At 39.2% G+C, this 20,208-nt stretch overlaps 1 protein-coding gene across 6 annotated transcripts in view; it reads left to right on the top strand.

Annotated features, from left to right (window-relative positions):
- Window positions 1–20,208, top strand: part of LOC127933455 (gephyrin) — an 84,971-nt gene that overhangs the window by 30,273 nt on the left and 34,490 nt on the right. For 3 of the 6 annotated variants that reach the window (XM_052530473.1, XM_052530470.1, XM_052530468.1), the window contains exons 2-9: window positions 1,873–1,951; window positions 7,382–7,439; window positions 8,072–8,164; window positions 9,934–10,028; window positions 10,160–10,226; window positions 14,177–14,449; window positions 14,692–14,808; window positions 17,608–17,739. In XM_052530473.1, coding sequence (XP_052386433.1) covers window positions 1,873–1,951; window positions 7,382–7,439; window positions 8,072–8,164; window positions 9,934–10,028; window positions 10,160–10,226; window positions 14,177–14,449; window positions 14,692–14,808; window positions 17,608–17,739 — 914 coding nt within the window. The remainder of the gene's footprint in view (window positions 1–1,872; window positions 1,952–7,381; window positions 7,440–8,071; window positions 8,165–9,933; window positions 10,029–10,159; window positions 10,227–14,176; window positions 14,450–14,691; window positions 14,809–17,607; window positions 17,740–20,208) is intronic. The other 3 variants (XM_052530474.1, XM_052530472.1, XM_052530471.1) reach the window with 1 other exon arrangement.

Raw genomic sequence — 20,208 nt, 5'->3', positions numbered from 1 at the left:
TGTGACAAGAAGTTCTTTGCAGCCTCTCTGAGGAGAGCTCACTTCTCCTGCCTCCTGCAGGAAACACCAGCCTATTTATAGATCAAGGGTTACAGGGTGGAGAGAGAGAGAGAGAACAGAGAGAGCAAGAGATGAGGAGAAAAGAGAGAAGGGTGAGAAAATGCTGCAATTATGAAGCAAGTGTTGCAGCGAGCCCTTGTGCGTGATAGAGAATTTGATGGTGAATGGCAGTGCTTTATCATTTATTTACACAGCACAGGTCACTCTCTTCTCTCGTCACAGATTTTGACCTGTTTTGAGCTGCACTAGACCCTTATATCCACATCACAATGCAGTTGAATTTACTATTATTTATATTACTATTAAAAGCATTTGCAAGTATTTTTTAATTTGGTAATGCAGCATATTTCTAGGTGATGCATATTCGATGAGAACATTTTTTAGGAATAGACTTCATTTAACCATAGAGAATGAATTATGAACAGTCTCCTCTATATGACTGGTGGCTGAGAAATAAGAGGACATGGTGACCTTAAAAAGTCATTTCAGAGGCATAGAAATTTGTTTTATTGTAAAGATATTTTTCTTTGAGATAATGCACAATAAGACCAGGTTTAAATAGGGTTTCAATGTTGACTTGAGGGATTGTAATACTTAAGTCTGGATTTGATCTTGGTCTTGTCATGGACTCTGGAGCATTTGGAACATTCAGTCTTGTCTCAGAATACAAACACTGCAGATACATTTTGTTTTTCTGTACCGACTCGCAGATATGTTCACTCTGTGCTGGACCGGTATGTATACACTGTGGAGACTTGTGCGATACTGTTTCTAAATCAGGCTTCGTTCAGACTCGACCCACTTCTCGTCTTAGTCTTAACTGGCTTTGACTACAACACTGATATAGTCCATACTTTTTTATTTTGTTCCCCAAAGTACAGTGATACGTTTAGTCAAGTTTTATTGCGCCACAAACGGCGATCATGTAGTTTATGCCTCTTGTCAACTTTTTTTGTACTACTGTGCTTTTAGTGGAATAGTTCACCCCCCACCCCACCTAAAAAAAAGTAGGAAATGCCATTATTTACTCACTCTCATTTCATTTTGAACTGGTATGACTTACTTTGTACTGTGGAACACAAAATAAGACATTTTTTGAAGAATGTTTAAACCCTTTTTGCCTATACAGTCCAAACTAAATTTTTATTTTTGGATGAAATAGGTCTTTAAGACTACGTTTAATTGGCTAATTTCTTTCTAACTTCTCACTTGTAATGCTAGTGAATTCAAAATAGGCATTGATATGTGAATGCGGTTAGGTTTATGCTAATGAGCTTACTGTATTTGCATCAATACCATGTAGATGGCATCAATACCATTTGTAGATGGTTATTATGTGTTCAAAATGAAGGAAAGAAGCAAGATAATTTTTTATTGATACACCCCCTTTAACTAGAGTTGCAATTGTAACTTCTGGTAGTTTTTTGGTTGTGCTTGAGGATGTGTACTGAACTGATGGTTATCATTGGTGGCGTTTCTGCTCACCATGATAAAGGTTGTAAAATCTTCGAGGAATTTGACAGCACAGAGGAGGACAGTAATGTTAATGCTCTGTGGTGTGTAACACTCCGTTACACAGAATACATGAGGGCCTTAGATTATGAATCTTCATGCTTATAGCTGTGTGCTTTTGTTGAGTAATGTGTTTGGACATAACTCATATTCTCTCAAACCTCAGGACTAACGTGATGTTCAAGGAATCAGACATGTATGGTCTTTGAAGGGCCATTCTGTTATTTCCATTCAATGATGTGCCTTTTTTTCTCTTTTTCCATGTCTCACATCCTTTCTCTATCTCTTTCCTGTCTGCAGTGAGTGACAGCTGCTTCAGAAACCTTGCTGAGGACCGCAGTGGAATAAACCTCAAAGATCTTGTCCATGACCCGTCCTTGTAAGTGACTCACATACAAACACATTGGTAATGTAAAATACTACATCAGGTCCTGTACACCATAGGACATTTCCAGTCATCGTGTTCCATTCCTAGACTTTCTGTGCTGAATGGATGGATGTCCTTCATGGAGATTAAGGCCCTGTCCCAGATCAAGGCATGTTCATGAAGTTCACAAAACGGCAGGGCAATGGTGTACAGTCTTGCTCCTGGAGGGCCAGTGTCCAAATGAGTCCTCTAAACTGCCACAAAACACTTGCATGGAAGTTTCTAGTAATCCTGAAGACCTTGATTAATTCTAACTAACTCTGCAGGATAGTGGCCCTCCAAGAGCAGGATTGGACATCTTTGCCATAGTGTAACCCTCTTTACTGCCCTCGAATGCAGCCTTATGCTGATCCCACACTGATGTGAACTACTACCAAACAATCCAGACTGATCTGTGAACTTGGTGGAGGACTTTGGGACAAGGCCCTAAGAGTCCATCCTTTGCAAAAGGAGGAAACCTGCTACAGTTTCTTACTCAGTATGTCTGCATTACTGCATTGTTGTAAATGTCAATGATTCTGTGAATCGACAGAATTTGAAGCAAAGCTTCTGTACAGTTACCAGGAATTGAGATGCACAGGCTTTTAGCAGTTTCCTGGAAAAGCAAGGTTTTCTTTATAGTTTGTCAATCTGATATAATAAATACTTCTGAGTAACAGCTTGTTGCTGGGATTGCCAGAGTTTGCCAGGGTTATGGCATCAGATCTTTGAAAGATATTTAACAGTTGTGTTTTAGACTAGCAAGTAAACAAGATTCTTAAGCATCCCTAAACAGTTTGTAAAAAACTCTGTGGTGGCTGATGATCCTTTTTCTAAATGAAACTGAATGCAGAACTTTCTAAAAGGCCCTTAGGGAGATGTTTTTTTGGCTAAAATACACTTCAAAATGGACCAGACTTTACATTAGTAGTCAAAAATCTGGGTCCATAAGACCAGCCAATATATAAACGATTAAGTAATCTCTTTTACATCATGCAATTTGTATAGATAGTAAGGATTTCAAGTAAAAGTGTCAGTTAAATTATAGGTGGATCTTTCCTCAGTCATGCATCAAAGGTCATTAAAAAAGTGACCATATGCAGAACTGAACTGCTGCAGACTGCACTTCGGAGTGCTTGTGTGCAGAGTATGTCGGCATGCACTCTTCACTTAATGCAGGCCTCTCGTAAGGCAGCTACTTCTTGTATACTTCAGCAGATAGCTCTCGTGCTTTGCCTTGCCTTGCTTTGCCTTAACAATATTTCAGCAGGAAGCAGAGCTCATCGCTCATATAAATGCTGCCTTCTCTAGACATAATCCGAAGGTTGGAAGGTCTCAAGGCACATCCAAATCAAATATTCACTAACAACCTGTCTAAAAAGATGCACCAATCTGGTTGATTTCTGAAGTACCTTGGAAGACCAGTTTCCTTGAGATGTAACTTACATCAAACACAACCTATTAATTTGATAAAGCAGCTTTTGATTTCAGACAGAGCAAGGATGCAGTGCCCCATCCAAATAATTAAATTATCTGGGGCTATTGGTGTTGTGGCGTTATGGGTAAAGAGGATTGAGCAGTGGGGTCATAGGTCTTTATGATGGATCAGGAATTGTTGGGAACTTGTTCCAAGACTGCATTGTAACAGAACCTGCATTGCCAATCTATCTCTGTTTCTACTTTATCATCAAAAACTAAAGATTTGATCATAGCAATTCTATGTATCTTGACCAAGGTCAGAGGAGCGACAGAGACAGCAGGATGTAGGTCTCTGAAAGATGTCAGAGAGTAGAGAAGCATGGGGCGCAGCCAGAAGGTAGACATAGTTCAGAGCGTATTGATGGATAAGGTATGTGTGTGTTGTCTGTTGATTGGCGAGCTACATCTCCAGTGCTCTGTCAGCTCAGGTGAATTGATTAATCGGAAGAGCTCTCAGTTTTACTAACGAGGTGTGGTAAAAATAGAGCTGAATTAATCATAGTGGGGACACACATGGCCGACCGTCCTCTGGATAGAGACAATTCCGACGTCTTTACCTACAGAGAGGTGAACATGAACCTGAGAAACAAAGATGGACGTGTCTTTACCTACAGAGAGGTGAACATGAACCTGAGAAACAAAGATGGACGTGTCTTTACCTACAGAGAGGTGAACATGAACCTGAGAAACAAAGATGGACGTGTCTTTACCTACAGAGAGGTGAACACTCCCCGAGAAACAGAGATGGACGTGTCTTTACCTACAGAGAGGTGAACACTCCCCGAGAAACAGAGATGGACGTGTCTTTACCTACAGAGAGGTGAACACTCCCCGAGAAACAGAGATGGACGTGTCTTTACCTACAGAGAGGTGAACGCTCCCCGAGAAACAGAGATGGACGTGTCTTTACCTACAGGGAGGTGAACGCTCCCCGAGAAACAGAGATGGACGTGTCTTTACCTACAGGGAGGTGAACGCTCCCCGAGAAACAGAGATGGACGTGTCTTTACCTACAGAGAGGTGAACGCTCCCCGAGAAACAGAGATGGACGTGTCTTTACCTACAGGGAGGTGAACGCTCCCCGAGAAACAGAGATGGACGTGTCTTTACCTACAGGGAGGTGAACGCTCCCCGAGAAACAGAGATGGACGTGTCTTTACCTACAGAGAGGTGAACACTCCCCGAGAAACAGAGATGGACGTGTCTTTACCTAAAGAGAGGTGAACGCTCCCCGAGGAACAGAGATGGACGTGTCTTTACCTACAGAGAGGTGAACGCTCCCCGAGGAACAGAGATGGACGTGTCTTTACCTACAGGGAGGTGAACGCTCCCCGAGAAACAGAGATGGACGTGTCTTTACCTAAAGAGAGGTGAACACTCCCCGAGAAACAGAGATGGACGTGTCTTTACCTAAAGAGAGGTGAACACTCCCCGAGAAACAGAGATGGACGTGTCTTTACCTACAGAGAGGTGAACACTCCCCGAGAAACAGAGATGGACGTGTCTTTACCTACAGAGAGGTGAACACTCCCCGAGAAACAGAGATGGACGTGTCTTTACCTACAGGGAGGTGAACGCTCCCCGAGAAACAGAGATGGACGTGTCTTTACCTACAGAGAGGTGAACGCTCCCCGAGAAACAGAGATGGACGTGTCTTTACCTACAGAGAGGTGAACGCTCCCCGAGGAACAGAGATGGACGTGTCTTTACCTACAGAGAGGTGAACGCTCCCCGAGAAACAGAGATGGACGTGTCTTTACCTACAGAGAGGTGAACGCTCCCTGAGAAACAGAAATGGACGTGTCTTTACCTACAGGGAGGTGAACACTCCCCGAGAAACAGAGATGGACGTGTCTTCACCCGAGAGCAGTAAAGTGTCACCAAGGTCATAGTTCCTTATGAGAGCAACATTTATTTGCCGTGGGACTGCACACTATTATTTATTAACTCGCCAAAGTTAATAGTAGTTAATAATAATAATAATAGTTTTTTTTGCTTCCACGTTCATCCCTTCTGAGCGGCGCATCCATACGTCATCCACCCGGAACTGCTTCCGTGTACAACAGTGAGCGCAAGCTACATTAAAATGATTATTACATTTAAAATATGGTTATTTTTCTTACAAAAACTCATTGATTCACTGAAGGAGGACTTTTTATTAAGGATGTTAAGGATGGGCACTTTTTATTTCACTTCTTTGGACAGATGCACTACTACACCCACTGAGTGCCATTAAACAGCTTGAAAGATCAAAGACAATTTTTTAAGTAACTCCAAGTGGATTCGTCTGAAAGAAGAAAATCATACACACCTAGGTTGACCTGACGGTGAGTAATTTATGGGGTAATTTTCATTTTTGGGTGGACTAACTCTTTAATTTGTGGTTACCGTGTTTTAACTACAGTAACCATGTTTTGTTTTGGGGGGTTTTATTTGTAGTAAAACAATGGTTAGTTTTCGTAACGGTGAGCTTGGTTGGCCATTAGTTGCATCCATACACTCCACCACAATTTTTTTTAAGTTTTCAACCACTTTACAGTAAACACAAATACATGTTAACATACTTGTTCGGGATGTGAAAGATTGTGCATCCCAACCCACTTACACATTCATTAATAAAGCCTGTGAATACATGTGTGTACTCACTTACACAAACAAAATACCCAGGGTGAAATCCCAAACTCATCTCTGTCTTAAAGCACCTCTCCCCAAACCCCCAATCTTCACACACGGTTGCCAGCGGTTTCCCTGGCAACCGGATTAAAGCCAAGAGCTCTGCATCTTTGTGTTCAGCATATTCTTCTTTTAGTCACTGCCCTCCTTGTCTTTTTCTCCCTCTCTCTTTCTTTCCTTTTCTCTATTTGTTGCTCTTTTGTGGCCATTACACCATGATAGTTAGATTAAGAGATGACCGATCATATACAGTAGGTTGCTTCATGAGAAAATGTAGATGCAAAACAACAACATAGTTAAGAAAACCTAAAATATACAAATAAGCTCCAGAAAACCAGCCCTGAGCCAAATCGATTTTGCCAAATGGATTTAGTTTCCTGACACATGAGCTTGCCCTTGTTTAAAAAGCCTCTTTAGTTAGACCCATTGTGGTGTGAACCCATTGTGGGAAACATGGTGCTCATGCAGGTTATACAAGTTCGAGTCTGGCTTGCATTATCTCCTGATCCCATTCATTGTAACAGGCGACTGATTTTCAGCTTAGCTGTGCTTGTGTGCATCTTGTATCACCTCTTCACATTTTGTCTTTTCACATAATAACAATTTCTTCCTAAATGAACATGAATCATTGATTTGTTCATGTATTTTGTATATAAACATGCAGTACTAAGAGAAAGAATGAACTTGTTTGTTTGTCAAAATCAAAACGATCTGTGCCTGAGCTGCTGTCCCTGTTCATTGCTAGCTGCAGTACTAGAAGCAGCCACTAGTGTGTGCTGCACTTTAGAATGTAAACATGGTTTGCTCAAAAGTTTAGTGTATGTCTGTTCAAATTTGCTCTCTCTCCAGAGATTTTACACCATGTAGGAGTACAAATATACCTTTAGATGGGAAACTGGTACTTGAAACCTAGCCATTGCGCGAATCCACCTGTTTTGTGGCCTAAAAACAGCGCTGTCAAAGTTGAATTCTCTGTGAGCCGTCACCCCTGTGAATGCAGAAGCGAATAAATCAGCAGGAGTCCCATGAAAGAAGAGAAATTTCTTCTTTAACTGTCATTCCTGTTGTGGGTGGAGTGTGTGGGGATGTATTTTGACAGCTTTCTGGTACCTCTGGCATTGTGTTGCTCTTTCTCTTTCCTGCACTCTGTCACATTGTGTTTTTTTTCCTTTCTCGCTCCCAGTTTCTCTCCTGCTGTTGGGACCGAACCTACAATAACGGTTTGTTGTTGTTTGTGTGTTTCACCCACAGGCTCGGAGGCATAATCTCTGCATACAAAATAGTCCCTGATGAGATTGACGAGATCAAGGTAACACTTCTTCTCACCCCTTCAGTGAGGCCATGAGGCACATGCGCATCCATGCACACCTTTGCACACTGCTTCCCCCTAGAGGCCAATAGTAGTGCTGCACTTTTAATGTTAATGTGCTTTACTTGCAGTTTATCTGAGCTCACATATGAAAAAATGTAATGAAAGTGTGTAAAAGTATGTAAAAAGTAGAAATATCATAAGCACATTGTTTAAAACAAAATAGTGGTTAAGAATGCTGTGAAGTTTTGAAATTATACTAATGTTAGTGGATCATGTTCATAGTTAATGTGATGAACTTCAACTGTGGTTTCTCTGATAAATTTCATAAATCCACTAAAAATCATCTTGGTGGACTAGTTGGTTAAAATTTAGTTGCTGCAATGATGCAATGACTTACACGTGCATATACTTTTTGGAGCCACTGTATTATGTTATTTTTAGCTGGTAACAGCAGTTTATAAAATGTAATGTTTTATTTTTCGGGTCAGACTATATGCCCGAAATAGCTGATGTGATGTTGCATCACTAGATTGAGGGCAACTGCTCATATGGTGCACAAAAAAACAGATGCAAATGTACCTTTCTGCACTATACAAAATTACTACTTAATGTGTTTGTGTGCATCAAAGGAGACACTGGTGGACTGGTGCGACGAAAAGGAGCTCAACTTGATCCTGACCACCGGTGGAACGGGTTTTGCACCCCGTGATGTCACGCCTGAGGTACATGGGAGCCCACCTGTTTGTGTTTGTGTCCATGTGAGTGTGTGTTTCTTCCCCCACCCCCATGTCTCCGTGTCCTTGTTTTCTGAGTCTGTGACTGTGAGTGAGAGAGAAATTGTGACATTTGTATTTTTGTGCATTGTGTATGTTTGTATACAATTTATTTTTCAGTTCACATGCATGCTGTTTGGTTGATGATAAACTGTTCTTGGAAAATGTGTTTACAGTGCTTTTTAGAAATATAATTACTTGTATATTTAAAATGACAGCCCAGTCATTTTATATATTATGAATAAATATTATATACATTACTGTGTAAAAGTTTGGGCTTAGAATGTTTTATTTTTTATTATGTATTTATTTAATTATTTTTTATAAATTCATTCTTATATTCAGCAAGGATGCCTTAAAATGATCAAAAGTGTCAGTAAAGACATTTATGTTTGTTACAATTTATAAAATTTCCATTTAAAATAAATGCTGTTCTTTTGAATTTTATCTTCATCAAAGAAAATAAAATCTTGATTTCCTCAGAAATATTAAGCAGCACAACTGTTTCAACATTAATAATAATAATAATAATAATAATAATAATAATAATAATAATAATAAATGTCACTTGAGCACCAAATCAGCATATTATAATGTTTTCTGAGGATCGTGTGACACTGAAAACTGAAGTAATGGCCGTGGAAAAATTCAGCTTTTCATTACAGGATTAAATTACATTTTAATATGTACTTACATAGAAAGTAGTTATTTTAAATAGTAGTAATACTTCACAATATTACAGATTTACAGTATTTTAGATCAAATAAATGAAGCTTTTGTGAGCAAAAATTTAACAAAGTTGGCTAATGTAAGGAGTGCATGTGTGTGTATATATATATATATATATATGTATATATGTATAGCGAGAGAGAGTCTGGAGGGGATTGTGCCTGGTGGAGCGACTCTGTGTAGCTCTTTTTTGATGTACCCTACACTCCTTCTCCTTTTACTAATGTGAGTGTTTGAAGTGTCATTCAATTCAAGGGCACAGTGCGTCGCATCGAAGAGAAATTCTCTCCTTCTTTTAGCCTGAGATCCCTTTAGTTTTTTTTCACCTCCCCTTCATGCTGCGCACTTTTCTTCTGACTTTGCGTGTGGTCTTGAATGTGTTTGTTTGAATATGACTGTGTGTGTGTGTTCCACCGGGATGGGACGGCGGAGGTGGAGGGACACGCGCGTGTCCCAGGGGATGCTGGGAAGGGTTCAGTGAACGGGGATTTCAGATGGAAGAGTAGTGACATCAAAGGCCCAATGGAAATGTGTTTGTAATGAAAAATCTGTGCTCATGCCACTGCTGTGAAGAAAAGTTGGCTCTAATCGATGAATTAGCTTAACCTGTTAGCATGCATGAGTGCAAATCATGAAACATTATGTTAAACGGGGTCCTTATGTTTTGTGGTTTTGTTTTTACATTTTATCTTAAAGTTTTTACAGTTTACATAACAGTCTTAAAGGGATAAGGATACCTGGAAATGAAAATTGTCATCATTCTCATCCTCATTTCTCAAAGTATTATCTTTTGTGTACCACCGACTAAAGAAAGTCTAAAAACTAAACTTAAAAAAGGGTCAGACAGCACTAGCACTAAATCTGTACTGTAGAAAGACTCTTATTATCGATTGGTACTGGTATTTTTGACATCCCTAAAAGAAAAGATTGATGGTTTATGCACCTGTTGTTGCTTATATATATGTGTGTGTGTGTTGTCTCGTCTGCAGGCCACCAGAGAGGTGATCGAGCGTGAAGCTCCAGGGATGGCCCTAGCAATGCTCATGGGCTCCCTAGATGTCACGCCACTCGGCATGCTGTCCAGGTGAATGCACATGCACAGACCTGTCCTCTCATCTCACTTATTTGCTCTGCCTGTCACTCTCAAATGCACAAGAGTAAAAGATGTGTTTTGAATACTAATTGGATTAAATACTAATCATCTCCTTCCCATAGACCCGTATGTGGAATCAGAGGCAAAACCCTCATCATTAATTTACCCGGGAGCAAGAAGGGCTCACAGGTAAGCTGTTTGTCTGTATGTGTGTGTGTATCTGTCTGATGGTCTATATATTTTCTGATCATTTCTTCGTCCGTCGTCTTTCTCTAAAATAAAAAAATAAAAAATGTTTTGTGTGCGTGTGTGTGTATATATATATATATACATATATATGAAACACAAAATATATACCTTTTATCAAATTTTTTATATATTTTATAATTCTAATTATTTAATTTATATGCAATAAGAATTTTAAGTATACATATAAATGCATATTTCAGGATTTTTTTGCAAATTAAAAAAAATAAAAATGTCTGTTCCATGGAAAAGCATATTTTAGAACAACATGAGGATGAATAAACAATGGCAATAAGTTTAACACGAGGACACGCCCCTCCCCTTCCTTCACCTCTCACATATATACGTTCACCCTCGTTTACCGCGTTAACATTGTGGCCAATCCTTTTACAGCTCCTTCCAGTGGAGCTCTGCTGATAGGGCCGTGGTATTAATCTTCATTACCCATCAGCCCCAGTCACGGAGCACTCTGCTTTGAAGTCCAGAAGCCGAGACGATAAGGGGATTAAACTCTGAAGAACCCCTTTATGCTCGGTCCAGCTCAGCTACAGCACTCCCCCTCTCCCTTCCTAAATAAAAGCATCCCTCCATCCCACATCCACGACCTATTAAAGCAGCCACCTCACAGCCCCGGCTCCTCCTCTTTGACAGTGACTCTACTTCTGGACAGAGTTTGCCCTTGCCCTGAGGGAATGAGAAGTGGGGAAGGATTCCCAATTTAGTTTGAAAAATGTTAGCTTGATTAGAAATTACACAATAAGTTCAACAGAATTAGCAAACAGAATAGCAAATCATGGAACACTGTGAATGACGTAAAAAAAGGTCTGTCTCTCGATGCTCTTCGTTATAAACAGTATGCATATTTTGAAATAAACAACTTAAATGGTTTCTTTGTTTGTAATTTGATTGCCATTTTCAATGCTTTTTGGGATTTTTGTTCTTTTCCTCTTTAAAGCTGTCAAGTACATAGTCTTGTATTTTTGTCTCTTCAGCCCTATTCGGATGGGACTAGTTTTCTAAACTACGTTTGAGTTTCGATTCTTACCATCGGACGTCTGCGATTTTCATGTACCAATTCGGACGGGACTAACATCTACGTGTTTATTACAGAGGTGGGAGGGTCTGATTTGTGCATCTGGGCGTCACAGAGATCACGCGCTCTGTATGCGTGCATTGCATTCATTCAGAATGATTGCCTTAGTATTATTAAACAATAAATACTAAATGGCTAGTATAACAAAACCATGTTAATGTGTGGTTCCTTTAGTTTAACTTGTTTTCCTTTTTTTATTATTATTTTTTTTTTTATTAAAACATTATGTAACTGAGTACATAAATGAACGTGAGTAATCTTACCTGATGCTGATATTACAATAGCCGGTATTAACAGTTTACTTGATCTTGCTCTTGATTTTATTATTTGTATTATTTTTTTATTACTATTTCTTTGCCGCTAAGCAAATATATCAAACATGCGCGCGGAAAGAGCATCTACGGTAATTCACGTTGGCCAAAACACACAAAGAAACGCGTTGTGAAATAAAATATCACCGGCAATCATAGACATTCGCATTCGGACGGGATTAGTTTTCTCAGAGGATCAGTGAGTTTGCTGAAAAACGGTAACGTTAGGTAATTTGCTCTGGAATTATCACAGAGGCTGTGTGAGAAAAACACAGACGTGGCAGATTCGGACGGGATTAAAATCACCAAGTACGTCTGTGAAACACATATTCCTCTAACGACCCCCTGTAAAACTAGTCCCGTCCGAATAGGGCTTTTGCCTGATTTTCTTTTTTTTTTTGTCTTTTTTTTTTTTTTCAAATAAAAATGTGGGACAGTAGCAATCTTTGAAAAATATTAAATTAATTAATTAAAATAAACTAAATTATAAAAGTGTATGTTTATTTTCACTCTTTATTTAGATCATATAGATTATCATTATAAATTATATTTTTATGATGGAATTGTTTATTATCTTATTGTTTGGTAATGTATTAAGTATCCAAAATGGCTTTAATGTGACAAAAAGCCAAAAAGAAACACCTGTATATTTTGGATTGGAACACGCATCAATGGTAATGTTCGTTAGATGCATTGCTCTTCGATCAGTTTAACACAACAAAATAGAAACCAAGCAACCAAAAAAAGTATTTTGCTTTGCTTAATGAAGTCGAGCACAGTTAGGACACTGTCTTGGTGTCCAGTTGTTTTGTAATGTCTTACCTCTGAAAAATTGTAGGAATATCTACTGTTGTCTCGAGGAAACTGGACATGAAATGATTATAGAATAATGTGGCTTCATGTCACACATCACATATTGGCATGTTCCTGTCTGGTCAACATGTCTGAGTTGCCCATCACTGTTTCTTTGAGCTCAGGTGCCATTATTTCTACAGAGCAGCGTGCTCTTATCAGGAGGGTCTGTGCACACACGTGCCTCACCTTGCACTGGGAAGACAAAAATAGACCATCCCTACATGCACCAAGAGGACATGAAGTAGCCTATGGACTGCTGATGTCTCCACACATTAATCTTCGTTTTCACTCTGAGTCACCAAAACGGAGAGATGCAACCACATCAGACCTGCGGGGAAACAGTCCACCGCATCAACCCTCCCTAGACCGGTCTCCATCCCCGCTGCCGTCCTTTCCTACATTATTATTAATGTCCCTTGTCAGAAGTACTTAAGAAATGTGGTTTAAGAGCAGTCGAGTTTGGCCACCTGTGTTAAGTTCACACGCTGTGTCCTTATCGGACTTCATCCCCTCAAAATGGAGGATGTCCAACTGTATTAGAAATTCCATTAAGTTAGTGTCAATATGTTGGCCTGTATGTCAACCTATTAGGGGATCCGGATAGATAGTGGCCTGTTACGTTGGAGGAGAACAAGAGGTATTTATGCCGTAAAAGACCTCACATTACTGCTAAATGGTACACTCGATGCTAGGAGCTAGATAATGTTGAACTCTGAGGAGATACAGCACAACAGATGAATTAGTTTTTTTTTTTTTCTCTCTCTGTTCAAGTCTTAAAGGAAAAGCTCAGATTACATATTTAAGCACCAGAAAGTTAAATATTGTATACAATAGAATTTTTAAAATAGTGCAATTTTTTTAGACAAAACACAAAACACACTATAATATTTATATTTAATATTATATAATTTCATTATTTTATCAAATGTTATTATTATGTTCAGAAGAGGGTGGAGCTTAAAGAGCTCAAGGTCCTGCAATCTGCGCATTAATGAATTACGCGGACAGGGAGCACAGGTCGATAAAAATAACGGGATTGCTGGTCTATGGAGACTCCTATGTTCGTTGGTGCATCCCAACACACACAACACTTGTAATGCCTCTTTGGCACTGACATTGTATCTTCAGCAGCTACAGCAAGAAAACAGTAATGGCGGACTGCTGCTTCTCGCTCAGGGTGGGGTCTATGCTAATAGGGCCACTTTGTGACATCACAAACCCCAGAAAACATGTAGTCCAAACGAGCCATTCTTTTCTAGTTCTTGAAAAGGGATTTTTTTAAACATCTCCCTTTGGAGTGGACTTTGAGATTTGTAACTTTGTAGATCTCTTTTTATGCTCAAACAGACACACTACATACTGACTGAAAAAAAAAATCAAAAAGTGAAAAAGCATAATAGGACCCCTTTAAAATTATATTTTCTTCATTATACTGAATGATAAACTAAATTATTTTGGATAAATAAAACAGCTGCCTACTGGCCAGTAGTTGCCATTTAAGGCAGCATTTACTAAGCTAAAAATGTGATACTCGTAAAAAAAAAAAAATTCTCTGAGCTTGTCGTGATTTTGTCTCTGTATAATTTAAGCTTGAAGCATGTTTAAAAGACATTTTTTCACTTGTTTTGTCTCAGGAGTGCTTCCAGTTCATCCTGCCAGCTCTGCCGCACGCCATAGACCTGCTGCGGGACGCCATAGTGAAGGTGAAGGAGGTACACGACGCTCTAGAAGACCTGCCGTCCCCCCCACCGCCCCTCTCCCCTCCACCCACCACCAGCCCACACAAGCAGACAGAAGACAAGGGTGTGCAGTGTGAGGAAGAGGACGAGGAGAAGAAGGACAGTGGTGTGGCGTCCACAGAGGACAGCGGCTCCTCTCATATCACAGCAGCTGCCATTGCTGCTAAGGTGAGCGTAACTATTAATAATAATAATAATAATAATAATAATAATAACAATGATAATGGTAATATATTTTTATGTGATTTCATTGAGAAAGTATTTTGACTATGAAAAAATAACACACTGCCCTTTTAAGTCTCTCTTTCCATTGTCTCTTGCCCTTGATGTTCCATTAAATCAACTTTTGTTTTGTGTTTGCATGTGTCACGTCTCTTGTCATGTTTATTTCATCTCATGTTCATCATCAGAGCATGATGTCTCATCCCAGCCATGCCGTTGTCATGGCAAAAGGTGGAAAGCCCTTGAGTGGCTTCATCCCGTCCACCTCCATTCCCTCCCATTTCACCTGCTCCTGCAGCGATACGGTAAGCCACGCCTACTATTCCACATTCATCTGTCCTGCCATTCCATTGGCCCTTTTAAACCTCCAGTTTCAAAACCAACCAATCAAAGAAATGAAATGGCATCACAATTTATTATTGTTTGATTTGCTTCACCACTATTACTATTGCTTGAAAATAAAACAGAAAAAAACAATGCGTATTTGCATCTAAAAACGTAAAACGGAACTCTTTAGGCGTTTCTCAATGTCAAGGATACTTCCATGGCAGGACTGGTCCTTCCAAGTCACTTCCTTCAGAAGTTAGGCGAGGCTCCTCTTAAGCATCTGGAGAACACGTAAATGGAACAAGCTAGCAAGTGCATGTCATTGCGTCATTACGTCAGTGAAAAGGTCCATTTGAATAATGCTGTGAATTGTATAATGGAATAATATTAACGTTAAATTACTTTGGACAACTTAACTAGTTATTTCTTAAAGAAATGCTGGTGACGCAACCAAGCTAACAATTGTTAAATGACAGGTCCGGTTCAGTTAACCATCAATAACGTAATTTGTATTTGTATAATTCACAATATCAATATGGTAGTAATTTGTACTGGCATTTAAATGTTAAACTTTACTTCTATTTACTACTGTTATAACAAATGTTTTGTAACGTAAATAAAAGCCGTTAGCGCTTCGACTCCGCTAACGTTCAACATTTTTGCATTTTTAAACAAGCTGCACGCATAGGATTGTGGGTGATTTGAGAGTGCAGAGGCTACACATATACATCCTTTCCTATGTATGGGATATTTTTTGAACGAAGGACTCAGTCTTTGGTTGAATTTGCGAGGATCCTCGACATTGGAACAGTCCTTCGACGAATGTCGATGACGTAGCATCCTTGAAATTCTGGCTTCCGAGGATCTTTCCTTGACATTGAGAAACGCCTTTTGTTTTTAAAACAACGCCATCTTTCCTTCAAATAAAACAGTTGCCATGCCAACATGCTGCTGTAAACAAAAGCTCACAATGCTTGCCCTGCCTCCGTGGCCTTCTGATTGGTCCAGTTTTTTTGACACTGCATGAGACACAGCAAAAGACGCAAGTGCAACTGTCATACGTCCGTCTTGCATGCATTTACATAGAAAAACAATGGAAAAGTAGTATATTGGAAAAGAAAAACGTGTTCCGTGTGAACAGCCCCGTAGACCAAATATCATAGAATTGCCACATCCAGGTCAGACTTTTTGACTTTATACTACTAATCTACTATACATTTTTTAACTTTTATGTGAATTCTTTAATATCAATATGTATAAAGCTTTACCGCCGCTTATAATATTATTTGATTTTAATTTAATATTCAGCAAACATTTATACAATTTAACTTTATATAATTATATATCATATGTATACTTTTTTCACATTTATTTAATTTAAAGAGAAATAAAATCATAAACTTCATTATTCTGAATGTGAAATGATTATACTTTAAAGCAATATATATAATGGCCAAATATCATAGATTGGCACCTCCAGGTCTAGTTTTGTTGGACTCTGCCAGTAAATAACACCCTGGCAACCACCCACAACACGGATGAGCAACACTTACTTTCTTTTTCTATAGCTTTTTATTGTGCGTTCTATCAGTTTATTCTCTAGCAAGCAATATTTGTCTTGTTGTTCAGCCATGCCGGGTCTTGTAAAGTTTTTTTTTTTCCCCTGATAGCAGAGGATTGAGTACTGATATCCTGTATTAGCTGTCTTTATATAGTAATTATAATGGGGTCATGCAGGTTGGCATTACTGTGTTCTCCACAGGGAGCGCTCGTAGCTCGAGTCTCATGGGAAGGCAGAGGTTGAGTCGAGTGCTATTATTAGCACAGGGTTAGCTTCTGTGCTGGGTAATTAAAGCGCTTGTGGAGCTGCTCTTTCTTGTGAGGCCTTGATTTAGCCTCAGTGTTAATTAGTACTCCGTTAAGCCCCAGCGTTCCTGTGGAAGATCCCTGCATTCTTCTCCTTTCTGCCCATCAGACTCCCTCTTAATCCCAGCACAGTTCTCCCAGACAGCATGGCTGCAGTTTGTTACCACACGAAGACTCGCCTTCTGGATCAAAGGCAGCGAGTCGCAGTCTGAATACAGTAACAGATATCACTCTGTATAGATAATGGTGTTTCAAATATTGGTCTGGAGAGGTTCATTGATACTTTCTGTCGACATCGTGTGGCGTGTACTGCTCCTGTAGTAGGCAAAAGTCTATGTGAGTCAAGGTTAATGTAGTGTTACATGATTATTTACCACATTTGATGCTGGTGTACCTTTGAGAGTTTCCAAATGTAAATATGCTTTATTTTGATTGGCTAATGCTATGCAGCATGCTAGCCAACACACACATGTAATTTATTCCTCTGATAGAAAAGATGAATTTTCAGCATCATTACTCCAGTCTTCAGTGTCACAAGATCCTTCTGAAATCATTCTGATATTCTAATTTAATGCTCAAGAAACATTTCTTCTTATTATCAATGTAGAACACAGTTTAATGTACTGCTTAATATTTTTGTGGCAACAGTGACACATTTTTGAGGATTCTTTGAAGAATACGAAGTTCAAAAGAACAGCATTTACCGGAAATACAAATCTTTTATAACATTATAAATGCAGTTACTGTTACTTTTGAGCTTTTCATGTATTTTTTTTGCTAAATAAAGGTATCAATTTCTTAGAAAAAACACTCTTACTGACTCAAAACTTTTAAATGGCACTGTAAGTAAAAATACTGAATATTTTTTTAGTTCTTAACTGAATTTGACTGTTCCTGTTTTCTATTAACAGATCCCAGAGTCCATCATTTCACGAGGTGTGCAGGTGTTGCCGCGGGACACTGCCTCTCTCAGCTCCACGCCCTCGGAGTCTCCTTGTGCTCAGCAGTCCCGCCTCTCCACTGCCTCCTGCCCCACCCCCAAAGTAAGACTCCACTCCTTTACCTTTTATTCACACCATTCCTTTTCCCCTCAGCTTTATTTTCTGTCATGCACTCTGTATCCTCCATGGCTGGATCCTCATCTGCTGCCACCTCATTGGCTGCTTGACACACTGCTTTGCATTCCAGACAGCGGTGACTCTGCTCATTGGGTTGTGTGAGATGAGAGGCGGGAACTCTTCACTGCCTGAGTTTGAAGTTTGACCATTTAGATTTTCCTCCTTTAGCATTTAATAGTTTGCTGTTTTAGATCCAATGGTGATAAAATTAACTTTTAATTCTTAAAATTAATTAATTATTTTCTTTAAGGTGTTCAGGAGCTGTGTTGTTTTTTTTTTTTTTTTCAACAGTTAGCTTACTCACATTCTTTCAGCCATTTAGTATTTAGTCACTTCATACATTGTCATACATACACTTTCATCTCAACTTTTGACTGACTGAGTTGTTTACTGAACAGAGTCATACTTTTGTGCTGTTTATAACAAGATATATTTTGTTGTTTAGTGTGTGACAGTAAGATACTTTCGACTTTTCTTTCTCAATTGTTTCCTCAGTTTTTTATTTTTGAGAATGTCATGGTATAAATGTGGGTTTTTTCCTGATGTGGCCCTGACGATGCTTGCTGTGTCCTTGCATCCTCAGAATCCATTTTAGACTTTAATTGTACAGTTTGATTCACTAAATGACAGACATGACACCCTACACTTTTTGTGGACACACCTGACAGAGAAAAACACATTCAAAAGAACACATTTAGTGCACAGGGTCAATCGTGTGCCTGTTTAGTGCATGAGATGGTAAGTGCACACATCATATGTGTGTGAAATCTGTCAAGATGCTGTGAATAAGTGATTAGTGGTGCTTTTTTGTCTCCCTCTAGTGAACACAGTGTGTATTACAAGTGTGTCTTCCTTTAGCAGATCAGAGTTTTTTTATGTCTTTGTGTCAGACTTTGGAAAGTTGATACTGCAGAGTACTTGAAGTATATAAAGGAAATGTTAAGCCCTCTTTTTATTGTTTCTTTCTTTGGATGTATGTGAAATGACTGTGATAAGCAGAATTCCGGCAAAGTGCTCTAAGCTTCAGCTTTGACCTCAGGCTGGGTTTTAATTCTGCTGACTTTTTTTTTTTTTTTTTTTTTTTGACAAGTGTCTGGCAGTTTGGCTTTAGTTGCTAAAAAAGGGTGTCGGGTGGCACTTAACAGCTAGAGGCTACATACAGTAAAGAACGTGCTAAGATGTGTGTGTGTGTGTGTGTGTGCGCACTGTTGAGCGGTGCACATATCACATTGAGCATCTGGGAATTCACAGACCTGAAAAAAATAGGCATTGCAGCTTCACAAATGTGTGGAGAATATTGTGTGTGTGTGTGTAGTGTTGGGGAAAGTTACTTTTAGAAGTAATGCATTACAATATTGCGTTAATCCCTAAAAAAGTAAGTAATGACAAAACTACATTACTTTTTATGGAAAGTAATGTGTTAAGTTTCTTTTGCATTACTTTTTAAATCTGGGCAGGGCTTGCTTGTTTGTTTTTAATGTAAAAAAAAAATATTTTACAAAAGTGAAACAACAGTAGAGGGCGCAGCAAACAAATTGAATGAAGAATATGATGCAGGAGAAGAAATTTCAACACTATGAAACTTAAATGCCTAATTTTTGCCTATTAGTATGGTTGAATTCGAAGGTCAGTAGCAAAGACATTGGTTAATAAAATGGGATTAAATGCAGAAATGATATTTGTCTTATTTAACATCTAATTATTGCAGGTTTGCATTTGACTGTTTTCAGATATTTCCTTCTAAATTAAAAAGTAATGAGTTACTTGACTAGTTACTTAAAAAAAATTAATCTGATTGCGTAACTCGCATTACTTGTAAGGTGTTACTCCCAACACTGTGTGTGCGTGTGACACTGGTGCCCCCCCCCCCCCCCCCCCCAAAAAAAATTGCATTGTAAAGTTGAAATGAACATATCCCGAAAAGTGAAGCTGCGGGCTCTTTGATCGCCCCCTGGTGGTTGGCCACGGGGCGTGTTGTTATGGTTAATTGGGTCTGTGGGAGTTTGGGCGGGAGTTTGATACGGTGGCACCACCTCACATCACTACTGCGCAGACTCTGGCTCCGAACAAATCTCTACTGTGCAGACTCTGGCTCCAAATGATGTAATTTACTCAAGATGGTAGCGTCTTCACTTTTTTACAGTGGGAGGACATGGAAACGAATCGTCCATCTTTTTTTACAGTATATAGTCTGAACACATTTTCTCAAAATAATAATCAGGGCCAAATATAGCATATGAAACAAAACTTGATTTGTTTGCAGTGTGAAAAGAGTGTGTGATCAAAAACCATTCCCATACATCATTCAAGATGACCGGAAGCAACACACACACACACACACACACACGCACGCACGCTCACTGCATTCCCTCAGCACAACGTCCAGCTGTTACA

This window comes from Carassius gibelio, chromosome A17 (genome assembly GCF_023724105.1).
Source record: "Carassius gibelio isolate Cgi1373 ecotype wild population from Czech Republic chromosome A17, carGib1.2-hapl.c, whole genome shotgun sequence".
NCBI classification, from domain to species: domain Eukaryota; kingdom Metazoa; phylum Chordata; class Actinopteri; order Cypriniformes; family Cyprinidae; genus Carassius; species Carassius gibelio.
The sequence above is the reverse complement of the archived record's forward strand: the minus strand, read 5'-3'. Positions and strand labels throughout refer to the sequence as shown.